The 13,990-nt window shown below is 37.8% G+C and overlaps 1 protein-coding gene across 5 annotated transcripts in view; it reads left to right on the top strand.

Moving 5' to 3' along the window:
• The window catches only part of LOC134743097 (cystinosin homolog), a 52,739-nt gene that overhangs the window by 26,538 nt on the left and 12,211 nt on the right, over positions 1-13,990 (top strand). For 3 of the 5 annotated variants that reach the window (XM_063676421.1, XM_063676418.1, XM_063676422.1), the window contains exons 2-5: positions 9,598-9,704; positions 9,872-9,971; positions 10,635-10,835; positions 11,760-12,000. In XM_063676421.1, coding sequence (XP_063532491.1) covers positions 9,598-9,704; positions 9,872-9,971; positions 10,635-10,835; positions 11,760-12,000 — 649 coding nt within the window. Of the gene's footprint in view, positions 1-9,593; positions 9,705-9,871; positions 9,972-10,634; positions 10,836-11,759; positions 12,001-13,990 lie in introns of all 5 variants that reach the window. The other 2 variants (XM_063676420.1, XM_063676419.1) reach the window with 1 other exon arrangement.

Genomic DNA, 13,990 nt, shown 5'->3' with positions numbered 1-13,990 from the left:
GACGCCAGCGTCCAGACGCGAATTTTCTGCGAAAAGAGAGGCAAACAGGTTTGCCTTGTCTTTCGCTGTATGCGCCAGTGATCCATCTGGCCTCAGCAATGGAGGTAAAGAGGGGCGACAGAAATTCGACTCAACCGACTTTGCCAGCGACCAAAACGCCTTACTCCCTGACGGGTAAGAGGCTAGCTTGGCGCCTACACGGCGAACGTGAAGAAATCGGGCTTTCCGTATAACCTTCTTGCAAGACTTAGCTGCTCTATTGAACGACTGCTTCTTTGCCTGTACATCCGGATCTTTACGACTACGAGCATCAGCCCACGATAAATAAGCCGCGTGCTTAAGGGCTTCTGCCCGGTCACACTCGGCGTTGAACCATGGACGAGCTGTGCCTCCGGTTGCTACGTCTGAGTAGGGAATATAGTATTCCATGCCCAGACGCAACACATCGGTAATAGCATTCGCACAGATCGACGGATCATCACTGATGAAACAGGTTTGCTGCCAAGGATAAGACGCAAAGAAGTGCCGCATCTCATCCCAGTCTGCTGACTTGTATCGCCACACTCGGCGTGAGCCTCTTGGGCTACGATCCTGCGGGGAATGGAACGACACAGATTTCACCAGACAGTGGTCAGAGGTTCCCAAGGGGGATGACACAGACACATTGTACCTGTCTGGGTCTGTTGTCAGCAGAAGGTCCAAGCAATTGGGTGTGTGGCCAGCAACGTCCGGAACACGAGTTGGCTGGTCGACCAGTTGGGTGAGATCGAGAGATAATGCAAACTTGCGGGCCTCTCTCCCAGCATGGTCAGTAAACTGGTATGGGCACAACCACTCCTCATGGTGGGCATTAAAGTCCCCCAGAAAAACCAACTGTGCTCGCGGGTATCGTTGCTGAGCAACTTCCGCCGCCTCCGTGAGATGTTGGAACAGCCTGGTTGTCTCCAGGTCACCACTGTGCGATCGATATATTAAGGCGTACACAATTTGCTGCACGCCCAAGTCCACCAGCAACCATAAGGTAGAGAAGTTAGACGCCTCAAGGTTACGAAGACGACGACAGCAGATGTTGTCGCGGGCGTATATACAAACACCAGCGCGGGGTTTAAAAGTGTGCTCCAGGGTATACCCTGGGTAATGTAGATACGCCGCATCCGCAGGGCACCTGATTTGGGTCTCAGTTAGACAGAGCAGGTGGGGCTTATCAGTCTCAAGATGCGTCAGATGGTTCGTCAGGTAGTTGTATAACTTGTAATTACCGCAAAAAGTCTTAGTCCAAGTAAGCCATATCATTATCAGGTTTGGTTATTGGTATGTCCGTTCCAATTCTAGGCACATGCCTTCCTATCAAGTCAGGTTGAGAGGGATTGGGTATGCAAATGTAAATAAATACAGAGTTACGCAAACTGTGTGCTTCATTAAAGTCATAATCTCTTATGATGTAAATGTTACACTGCCGTGTAACATTTAAAATGCATGCACTGATTTAAATGTAAAAAAAACTACGCACTCGACATACTCAAACATTTACATCTATTATCATATAATCTAAATACTTTTCTTTGTCACAGAGGTGATAACCTGTCGGATACTTTTAAATTGTTTGAGGGGTGGGTTTAAATTTGGTTCAATAGAATTCATCCTCATTTACATAAGAAAATACCAAAGTGTGTGTGATATATATATTTATATAGGGAATATAGGGATATAGGGAAACTTTAAGAATGATGTCCATAAATATTTCTGCCAAGATCTGTATCTTATGTACTCGAAGGTTTCTATCTCCATTAGAAAAATGTAAATGAGCAGTTGCTTTCGTACTCTCCGCCATAAATGAATAAGTGCATTTTACCTGTCTTTACCATGTTGAGGTGTTCTGGTTTCAAAAGCAGAGTGGCCCAATACCTAGCATTCTCTCAAACATTAAATTCACTGAAATAAGTTTATCTCACATTTATGACTTCCAGCTTCCAATGTTAGCTTAGTATAAACAAAGATAGATATAACTCCGTAATAGATGGATACAGTCTAAGGAAAAAACGTGCCTCGAAAATCACGAAAATTTGATTTTCGATCAGATGGCGCCACTAGTTTTGGCCTACACTCGTATAGAGGGCGTTGACTGTTTCGTTTGTTATTTATAATTTTAACGCATACCAGTGAAAGAACATGGGTCAAAATCATATAAAAATAATTAATGCAAACAAAAAAATCATTTATCCACATTTAAATACATTTTATCGTATTTTTATAAATATTTATTTTTAGTTTTAAAGTGTGTCGACAGATGGCAGTGAATTTACTGGGGTTACAAAATTTACTATGACAGTACCGCTCTAGTATAAGTTACTCTATGGTATAAATAATTAGATTCGTCTTCCAAAGATTACTAACAGATATGCGAAAAAGATTCAGAGACATATTGTAGTATTTATAGAGCAAAATGTTTCATGATGTTCACTATTTCATTCAGTCTTTTTATCAATAACCTTATTTAAATGTAATGTCAGAGATAAACATTTATGTAATTGGCATAGTTATCTTCCCATTCATGGTCGTTGTTCGCTACAACAGAACTCGCTTGTTGTTTTACATACCTATTCGCTTACTTTTTTTTCTCAACTTTCTCATAGGCCCTCAATCTCCGGTTGACGGCTCACGATTAAATGATACTGTTTTCCCATACGTACCTATCGTTGTGCGTAGCGTTAAACGGCGTCAATCGGAAGCAATGGGCTCAGCGTTATCATTATATTAAACATCCTTAGCCTAATCACAGGAATCCCTCAAAATTACTGTAAATTACGGATGCAGATCACAGATGACAGTTGGATTGCAGTCTCACCCAATCTATTTGCTTTTGCACTAAAAGGACAGTTTTGTTTCCCAGTAAATACGCGACATGCTTCGCACCGTCTATCATGTAGGTGTGTAGCGCATTAGGGATATAACTAATTAACTACCGTCATTCGTGGAACACAAGTCTTATAGGTTCCAAAAAGTATGGGCCATATATGCATCGATATGCACTAAAAGAAAAGCAAGCGCAAGGCGTTGACCTCAAGGGACTAGATGTCGCGAAAGCGTTCGGACCGCTTTCATTCAAGATGACCGTGTCACCGCATGCGTCTCGTGTTTATGTTTTCTATTCCACGTATGTTTACTCAAGAATGCAGGACAGGACACAATCATCTTTAATTGACAAATCGAACAGCTTTTTAAAGAACTTAACTTTATGATGCAGATTTGCTTTAATCTACTCTGCTTTAGTCACATTAACATAGCGAAGAATATGATGACGTTCCTATCTTAACTAGAATGTAATTTACGCTGTTACAATGCAAATTTCCATACTTTCCTATATAAATTATCACGTTAATTTGCAAAGTTGCAAATTGATCAGAATTAACATTTTCATGCGCATATACGACATGTATACGATTACGATTACGTTAACTCATGATCAAGACTGAGTGACGTTAGTTTGAAATTGATTATGTGTAGCCGAGTGTCATGTTACTCGTGTGGTGCTTCATCATTTTATGTGAAAGCACATGACTTACCTATTTGTCGTTAGGTTTTTTATGAAGCATTATGCTGGTATAATTTATATTTTATACTGTTGTAGGTACTACATTGATAAACGACTAGGCTGTTATAACCTCGTTGTTTACCTAGTTTGCTGTTTTTTGACGCAAATTCAGTGAAACAATGTAGTTAATTATTGGGTGTTGTTCAGTTATTTCAGTTTTTAATATATGTATTTTATTATACCGCAATATTTATTACATTTCTTTATACAAATTGCTTGAGTTATTAACGTCGTAAGTATTAAGGATGGTAGTTTGACTTCAATGACTCAGATGTAGTTCAGTTGGTTGCCTGTAATGTGACTAGATCGATTCAGTTGAATGAACTTGCGATTATTATGTATCATTCATTCATTGTCTAGGCCTCCGTTCTACATTCTTAAATTGATTGTCTGCCTTATGTCTAGCTCATGCATCTAGGTCTAGAGTAGGTAGGAACTAGATTGCTTCTTGAATGTAAGCGAAGCGAACAAAATATCCGAGGCAATTGCATTTTCCGTCCCATATTATTCTAAGATTATTCAATCGTATGATAACACGTCATGTATCAGAACTATTGACATAAAACTGTCAGCGCCCTTTTACATTTAGAATTCTTATCTTCGTATTATTATTTTTACCTGTCTGCCATCTATCATTCATGCCTTTCGCATCCTTAATAGCAAGACTTCTATTAGCGATTACATCTTTAAGTTATTTACTCGATAGACTGTGATTAATGTTACATTACAATAGTTGTAAAGTCAATAGACAGTCGGCGCATCTAATCACTGAATGGCATAGATACGGCGTCACGCGCTTGCTGTTAGCACGAGGGCTTAGTGGTGAACACCGGAACGGCTGTTTACTGTTTAGCGGCGCTGTCCCATGAGTGTGCGGGAGGTGCAAGAGGAGTGCGTTTCATACGCTCGTGGTCTCATAACTCTCATACCATCCCCCATAATCAAGTGATATGCAATGGCCAAATGGAATTAATTTATGAATTAAAAATTCTTTGTCGTTAACACCGGTACGGAGTGAACATGTCGAGCGTTTTTCGACTTAAAATACGTGAGTGACCCGTTATTAATATATTTAATATGTCTGTGTCTCACGGAAGTTTTGTTATTAAAATTACTGGTTTAGGTATCTCCACAATGATAAACTACGTCATTTATTTTGAGTACCGGATCAAGCTAGTCAAGGGTTCGTGTTAATATATATATATCTCAGGCTTATTTGTGATGGCCATAGAATTATGCGACCGCTATCTTAGCTTAAAAAGATAAAAGTTATTGGCCTTGCTTTGTTCATATTTTTTCTCCAGTATTTATAGTATAGATAATATAAAGTTGTTTTTTCCTTAAATCCATTAATAAAGATCCACTGAGGTACAGGGTACAGGCCTGTCAGTATCAGAGTATCTCCCAAGCGTACTTTGCTTAATTTTTAAAACTTGTACCTACTTCATGTAAGGAAATTAAATAAGTCTTTCTACGTTTCAGGGCAAACACGTTTTTTTTGGCAGAACCTTAAATACATAACAGTAAAATGTAATAGCCTGTAAGCGATCGTTGTCCCCGTAAGAGCATATACTGCATTTAACATGCCATTTGTAGCCTGAACTAACACGGCGTTTATACCTTTGTGTTAAGGTCCACAAGGTTCCATCAGTTACGCTGGTTGCATAATTATGATATCAACCTCGTATCTCCGCTCTGCCGGTTGTATAGGATGACCAGTTTTTGTCCTCTTGTGCCACAAACTGGCATAAGTGTACCGTACAAATGAGGTGACTATACTGGTTTGATTCATTAACGATTATGGCGATAATGAGCAGTAACTGATACTTGGTTATTCACTCAAGAAACTCAATATACATAATAGCTTCTTGTTGCATTGTCGTCAGTAAAGTTAACGGTAACATGTACTTAATCTTGTTTTACACCGGTTTTCCGGGGAGGTATGGAAAAATTAGATTTATATTTGCAAAATCTTTGTAGAGTAAACTTTTACTTTGACTCTACATTTCGATACTGTCGGATAATTTGAAAAGACTTCTTACAAATTTCTTATTTTACTCATTGCTAGTTTTCATCAATCCTGCAGTCTACCCAATTCTAATCTTCCATTTTGTATACTATACTACATACATCTGCCTGCGCTCTTCTCTTTCTTTTGTTTTTGCTTTTGATGTCACATTTTTTTCTAGGAACACAATTGATAGTAGACACTAAAGCGTATTGCTTGAAGAAAAAACAATTACCGTATTAACTGTGAACACCTGTTTATACCAAGGCTCAGCGTGCCTGAATCAATATTAATGCCATTTGCCCTCCAAGGTTGGCTACTTGCTCAATACAAGTACCTGTGTAAATAAATACTCTCCTAGCGCTTAACGGTGAATATTAATAATGAAGTAGCGCGTTTTAAAGCCTTACTATATATTTTCAGAATAAAACAGGACACACCCAAGTTACACACTTTTACGGTACCAGTAGCCTATAGTTTAAATTAATTGTGTTACAGCAACCACGAAACCAGTTTTACGAAATACTCGATAAAACAGGGCTTTTTTTGGCGTTTTTAATAATTTCAAAGCAAATTCTCATATAATTGAGGTGGATTCATCACAGTGTATTTCTCTAGTTACTGACTCCAACTTCAGTGATTATCGTTTTGAAGTTTCTTAAGGAGCAGCTGATTGACTCATGTAATTACTGTAATTAAAAAACCAAACCCAATGAGTTTGGTCGTGTTAGTTTTCTTGATGCTTAGTCGATGCATTGCACGGTACAACAATAAAAGTTTTTAACAGGAATATATAAAATGTTGACAGAAGCAAGATGTATTTAGTTGCCATAGCTTATCAAGGTGCTTTAAGATATTTAAACGTTGACTTGGTAAATTAAAAATAGGTAATATGTAACACATTATTTATCGGCTAAGGTTAAGTGACTGGGTGCCATACATAATAGTCACTTACCTTAGCGGGCATTGGGTCATATGTAGGACGTATCAGATTTAGGACGTAAATGAATGGAGCTGGAATGAATCCCAATCCAAGCCTAAATAACTTAAATATTAAGCAAAAGTCTTGGTTTTTTGCTCTGTAGTGCAGTGAATACCGTTGCACTAGTTAAGACATGGATTCTTGTGTTCTTAGTTCTCTTCCCTGAGTATATTTTTATAATTTATTACCTAAGTAGGTAATATACAAATATTGTAACTTAAAAACCGCAACCAATAATGCACATTACACAATATTTATTATGAAACATTGAGCTGTCATATTTCCTTCGGTTATTACTAGCACAATCGGATTAGGACCCACACTATTTGACATTTGGGGACCTCGAGGAATCGCAGCCATCTTGAAAAATGTGTACCATATTGGAGAAATTTGCGTTTTACTCTAAATCTACGTTCTCTGTGAAAATATGGTGTAAGGCAACATTGAAGCTTATTAAATTCTATACAAAAAAGTCTTAGATATCTTTGCGGAAAAATACATCTTGTTATAGAAAATAACTTTGAAGCCCCCAGCGTAACATAAAATAACTAACATAATTCTTATGATGTTTCATCAGTATTGTTATTATGTATTTTCATTTTTATTTTTATTTTGACGATCATGATAGAAATTCTTATATTTTTGACATTAATGCAAACTTATTATGTAAATTGTCTTTCATGAAATAAATCATCTAGTCTAATCTAATATATTATACTGTCAGCTATTTTTAATATAAGGAGGTCAATAGATTAATCAAAATATATAATAATGAATAAAGTAATTTATATATATAGACAAGTTTTATTAAGTAAGAAAATAAAACAAATATAACACAATACCATTCCACAGCGCAAACTTCGTCATAGTTAGTTGCTACACACAAAAATAGTATCCACAACACGCTTCGTCAATTATATGTACAAAATAATATACGTTTGCTTGCAAATCTTTCTAAATAGAATAGGCTGGCTTTACGTATTACTTATTCATTGAATATCGTAAACTTTCTCAACATTGTGTACATGCCAAACATGACTTAGCTTGAAAAAAAAAAAGTGATTTTCTACCAAACAACTGTCTATCAAATTCCTTTTAGGAAGACGAATAATAAATGTCTTGCTTTTATAAATAGGTACGTCCTAATACGTGTATTTTTACTATTTGATAACCACAAGGCCTTATGAAACCAGAACGTGCTCATGTAGTGACAGTGACACTAGCATATATTCATTAGCCATTATAAAATGAGATCGTTACTGTGTAGATAACTATACTGTATGACTTTGTGCAGTTTTTGCGGGTCGTGCGCTGGCATTGACAATGAAATCACAAAAGGTCGTTGGTCGCGGAACAATGCACTTGTTGGTATGAGACACTCTATCTCAATTGAATGTTTCTACGAAATGATTATACAGTATAGATAGACAGTTTTCTTTCAGGCTTGTCATTTCTTGATTACTTTTTGTGATTTGTCATATTTTCTCACGGCTTCGCCTAGTGCAATTTTTCTGACCAAAAATTATGATTGTGTTTTTAAAACAGTACTACTGTAGTCCCGTTGATGAAATTTATACGGCATTGTGATGTGTTACAGGCGGGATTTAATATTGTCTACACACATTATGACATATTTTTTTACAATGTGGCAATTATTATTTTCATTTCTGAGTACAAACATCCACCCGCCCATATAAAGGTACATAATTACATAATATACTTTACTTATTATACGGTTGTAGAAGTAAAATGCCTCGTAAATCTTACGCTTTGTAACATTATATCGGTTTGCCTAACCTACTTTGTTTCTTTTATCGTTATCGCTCCATACGGTATTGCATAAGAAACAGCACAATTTTAAAATAGGTACGCTAATTCAGGGTCTACGATAAACCGTACAACTTATGTGTGGAAAGCCAGTTTGAATTTAGATTTTGTTACGCTATAAGTTTAACAATTGATTATTGAATGATTTTTCCAAGGGTTTTACGGTTGATATAAATCATAAATATGTGTGATTGATATTTAAATACCGCATTTGTCACCTTCCATCTGGTACTTATGGATAGCTAAAAATCCGGGAAAATGGTTCCTTATTATCCGTTAGAATATTGTTCTACGTTCTACCTAAACAATGTTAATTATGTACAATAACTACGTAAGTATTTGCAAAACACTGATTTAAACTTTCACGATTTTTACTCATTATTATTCAACAACGACGAACTTATTTTACGCGATTAAGTCCCGTCGTTGTTGAATAAAAACTACGTTAATACTTCTTATGTTTTAAGTGTTCGGTACCAAACGCTTGATGCTTGACATCACTTCGGTGACTGTCCGTCTATGGCAGGCGTTTTTTACCTTTAGTTTTAACTTGGGGAACCCCACTAGGAGTTTATCGCCTTGTTGTATACAATACACATGCAGTTTTCCCTTTATTATTCACGTATTTAATTGGACACAATGATTCAAGAAATCCATTCATGCTTCAAACTGCACACAACAAGCTAAGCTAGTCATTTCGATGTGGTAATAAATAGGAGATTGTTAACTAAGGGATGAAAGGCACCCATTTCTGCCGAGGTAGTTTAGCGCTCGAACGCAGTGAGAGCGCCAATAGTCCGAGACTGAAATGGGTGCCTTTCACCCGAGTTAACCACTCTACGTTTCATTTCGAATACGAGGAAAGCAAAATACATGTGCATTTAAAAAATCACGGCTAAGTATAAACTTCAGTAGTATTTCTTGAGGGAGTTGAGGCTACTTTATTAACAATTTAGGTAAAAATATCGTTATTTATAGAATGGGGAGTTAATTATCAAAATGGAAATTGTACAACAAATCCAATTAAAACCAAAATTTTAATTGTAAAAAAAAAGAAAAAACGTATTAGAAAGTACAGTGTTCTAGAGCAGAAACGAATCATTTTCTGCACACTTTTTAGAAAAATAACGACCCACTTTCAGAACATAAGAAATGAAAATAATATTTTATTTGTGTTGTTACAGAAAGGAACAAATTGAAAGCAGTAAAAATGGCGCGCGGTAGTGTGTTTGGATGTGGATCTTCTAGTCATAGCGTAATGTTTGTTAAAGTTGCTGTTGCAGTATTGTTCTTAGGTAAGTACAACATTTAGTTATAAATAAGTGTTTGTTGATTTTTTTTATTGGCTGAGAATTTGTGGTAGGTTCGTAATCATAAGATAAGATTTTACTTATTTTCAATATATACCTGCGTATATTTTCCCGTAATAATATAACACTATATAGAATTTGTTATGTTTTAGGATTACCATGTGCACAATCGCAGGTAGAAAAAATGTATGTCGACGTCACAGAAGTTAACCTCTTAGTGGACGAGACGCGACTCTTCAAATTGATTCAAATGTAAGATTAGTAAATATGTAGGTACCTAATATCATACTCGTAATATACGGATGTCCCGTGGCAGATTTTGGATTTCAACATTTTATTAAATATAAACTGAAGCATATAAATCAAAACTGTTTATTTTTATAAAAAGCAGATAAATGCGGATTTCATTTAATGAAACTCACATTTTCTCGGAAATCTGCTACGGGACACCTGTAGCGGATATCGTGATCATTCGTGATATTTTTTTAGGGTTCCGTACCCAAAGGGTAAAAACGGGACCCTATTACTAAGACTCCGCTGTCCGTCTGTCCGTCTGTTCGTCTGTCCGTATGTCTGTCTGTCACCAGGCTGTATCTCATGAACCGTGATAGCTAGACAGTTGAAATTTTCACAGATGATGTATTTCTGTTGCCGCTATAACAACAAATACTAAAAACAGAATAATATAAATATTTAAATGGGGCTCCCATACAACAAACGTGATTTTTTGCAGTTTTTTTCCGTAATGGTACGGAACCCTTCGTGCGCGAGTCCGACTAGCACTTGGCCGGTTTTTTTTATAATTCATGTAAGTGCGTAGTCGGAGATTAGGTATGCAAAAAAAGTTTGTGTCTAAGAAGATATTATGCAATATATGCATAAGAACTTTTAGCTAACTTATAATTCAATTTGCAGCGGCGAGTACAACGAAACCATAGACGTGACATTACAAGCCCAGCACCCGGACATCGTCCAGTTCTCACCGCCTCACGTCTTGATACCGGGCGTGGAGAGCCCCAATACGACAGTCGAGATATCATATGATATCAGCGCGCATGGGAAGAGTCCGGGACATTCCGACGTTTCCTTTAATGTCACGCCGAGTGGCATTGTCAAGTAAGTGAAACGAATAAAATTAGACCATAGATGTGACAATACAAGCCCATCACCGAACCGGCGTCTTGATACCAGGCGTGATGGAGAGCCCCAATACGACAGTCGAGTAATCATAGATATCAGCGCGCATGGGAAAAGTCCGGAACATTCCGACGTTTCCTTTAATGTCACGCCGAGTGGCATTGTCAAGTAAAACGAATAAAATTAAACCATAGATGTGACAATACAAGCCCATCACCGAACCAGCGTTTTGATACCGGGCGTGGAGAGCCCCAATACGGCAGTCGAGTAATCATAAATATCAGCGCGCATGGGAAAAGTCCGGAACATTCCGACGTTTCCTTTAATGTCACGCCGAGTGGCATTGTCAAGTAAAACGAACAAAATTAAACAATAGATGTGACAATACAAGCCCATCACCGAACCGGCGTTTTGATACCGGGCGTGGAGAGCCCCAATACGACAGTCGAGTAATCATAGATATCAGCGCGCATGGGAAAAGTCACCATCGTCAATACAGGAGGTCATACAGGAGGTGAGAGCCCCAACACGACAGTGGAGATATCTATGATATCAACGCTGTAAAAGTTCGGGGCATTCATCAAGTCACAGCAAAATTCAGAACGGAATAAATGTTCAGTGTCCGTTTTGTTCCACGCATATCCCCTTATCCCTAGACACATTTTCTGTGAAGAAACTTTGACAGTAAGAGCCACTGCAGACAACTCAATTTAGACGCTGATTGTCTGCTGGTTCACAGAGTGATTAGTTAATTCAGATCTAATGTCCATGGTTTTCAATAAAACCAAATTTATTTTGGAAAACTCAGTTTTATTTGTCTGACAAATTCCGTGTTCCGTGAACATCAGAATTTAGCAGAGCCAATGGAGAATTCAATAAATGTATACCTTCGTTTCCTTCCAGTATGGACACAGTATTCATCCTCGTAACCGTGATGCACTCAAACGCCATCTACATAATCTCGTACATCATGGGCTGGGTGTACTTCGCGGCGTGGTCGGTGTCATTCTACCCTCAAATCTACACCAACTTTAAAAGGAAAAGCGTCGTGGGCCTTAACTTCGACTTCCTCGCGCTCAATGTCATGGGCTTCACCATGTATTCGCTGTTCAATTGCGGCCTATATTTCTCTAGCCGAATACAAGTAAGTAGCTATGCAGTTATTTTTTCTTGCATCAATGCATACGATATTTATTTTCAGCCGTTAGGTTTCCTCTCTGTCCTATCTGGTTTCTAAAAGGAATGATATTTTAAAGTAAAAATTCAAAAACTTTAGGTGTCCAGACTAGTTTTTTCGAGGGTAAGTTGAACCCTTTTGGAAGGTTCATAAATTCATAATTTTGCCTCATCCATTCGTTTTTTTGATTTGAATATAAATCAGGTGTTTTCATAATACCTGGCTCACGATACCTTTAGTTTAGAAACTATCAAAGAGTGAAGCGTGCCTCTTATTTTATAAACTTTCCATTCCTTTGTCGGTGTATAATCATCACCACTCTACCTATTCTTAAAGTATTGTTTAATTTGTTTAAAAAGTAAGTTTGGTTGTTTATGGTGGCAACAACCTCGGTTCACTCGCTTGTAAACATATACCCAAATTATTGAACGAACGTGTATTACATTTAATGAATCTTTTCATAAACATTTAAAATACGCCCCCGGTAATAAATTAACAAGAAACCAAAAGTATACTAAAGTATTCGGGTTTTTGTCTTTTAAGTGCATTTTATGCATCAGGTATTTTTTTATGCGTCAATAAAAATACCAACTGTTAATATATAAATTATCAATTGACAATTATAATTTTCTGTACACTTCTGGGGTAAGTTACAAAAGTGCCTAGCGTCAATGTTTACTTGTTAGAGCAGCAGTGTAAAGTCAATTTGTTATTGTCATGTGTTACGCCCGGCCACCCGGCGCCCACTATCGGCATGGCACGGCAAGGGATCCTTCGGCATATTGCCGAGGTGTTTCCGAGGTCTGCTTAGGAATGCCGAGGGATCCCTCAAGCGTTTTTAGGCATATCAAGGCATCTTAGACATGCCGCGAGGCGTTCTTAGTCATGCCGCGAGGCGTTCTTAGCCATGTCTGGGCATCTAAGACGCCTTGATATGCCTAAGAACGCCTGAGGTATGCCTCGGCTTTTTTAAGCACACCTCGGCATGCTTGAGGACGCCTCGACAATATGCCGAAGGATCCCTTGCCGTGCCATGCCGATAGTGGGCGCCGGGCCTTAATTGTCAGCGTGGTGAAACAGGAACCAGGATGTGCTTTCATTTTATATAGAAATTATTCTTCAAGTGGCCCTCAAGGGGTTTTTCACAACTCAAAAGAACGTTTACAGTGACAATATATGGTGACTAGAAAAAACATATCAACATTTATGAATACAACAGCCAGCACCTGGGTAAACTTTACATTGTAGAGAACCAGCTTATAGTTTTGTTTTGCTCACTACTTTTGGATAACAATTGATAGCTTGGCAATTCCTCGCGTTGTCCCGGCATTTTGCCACGGCTCATGGGAGTCTGGGGTCCGCTTGGCAACTAATCCCAAGAATTGGCGTAGGCACTAGTTTTTACGATAGCGACTGCCGTCAGACCTTCCAACACAGAGGGGAAACTAGGCCTTGTTGGGATTAGTCCGGTTTCCTCACTATGTTTTCCTTCACCGAAAAGCGACTAGTAAATATCAAATGATATTTCGTACATAAGTTCCGAAAAACTCATTGGTACGAGCCGGGGTTTGAACCCGCGACCTCCGGATTGCAAGTCGCACGCTCTTACCGCTAGGCCATCAGCGCTTACAACTGATAGCTGGTATTAATAAATAATTGAAGCTATTAATAATATTTTTTATCTATTTGACGATGGAAATTTGATAGCTAGCCTTTTGCGACACTTAATTCGTATTGTTTAATACAATTGAAGGCATGTTTACAAAAACAACATAACTACACTAGACATGAATTTACAGGAAACGAAAAAAACTAAATGTCTTCTTATATATTAGTTATTGGACATAAACATTGTATAGGTGATTTTAGTAAGTGGCCAATAGTTCCGAAATATACGATTACACATTTCAAAGACCAGTATTTTTGGAAAAAATTGAAAAATAAGTTCGTCACATGC

Source organism: Cydia strobilella, chromosome 7 (assembly GCF_947568885.1).
Source record: "Cydia strobilella chromosome 7, ilCydStro3.1, whole genome shotgun sequence".
Classification (NCBI taxonomy): Eukaryota; Metazoa; Arthropoda; class Insecta; order Lepidoptera; family Tortricidae; genus Cydia; species Cydia strobilella.
Note: the sequence above shows the minus strand (reverse complement) of the source record. Positions and strands in the feature narration are given on the sequence as shown.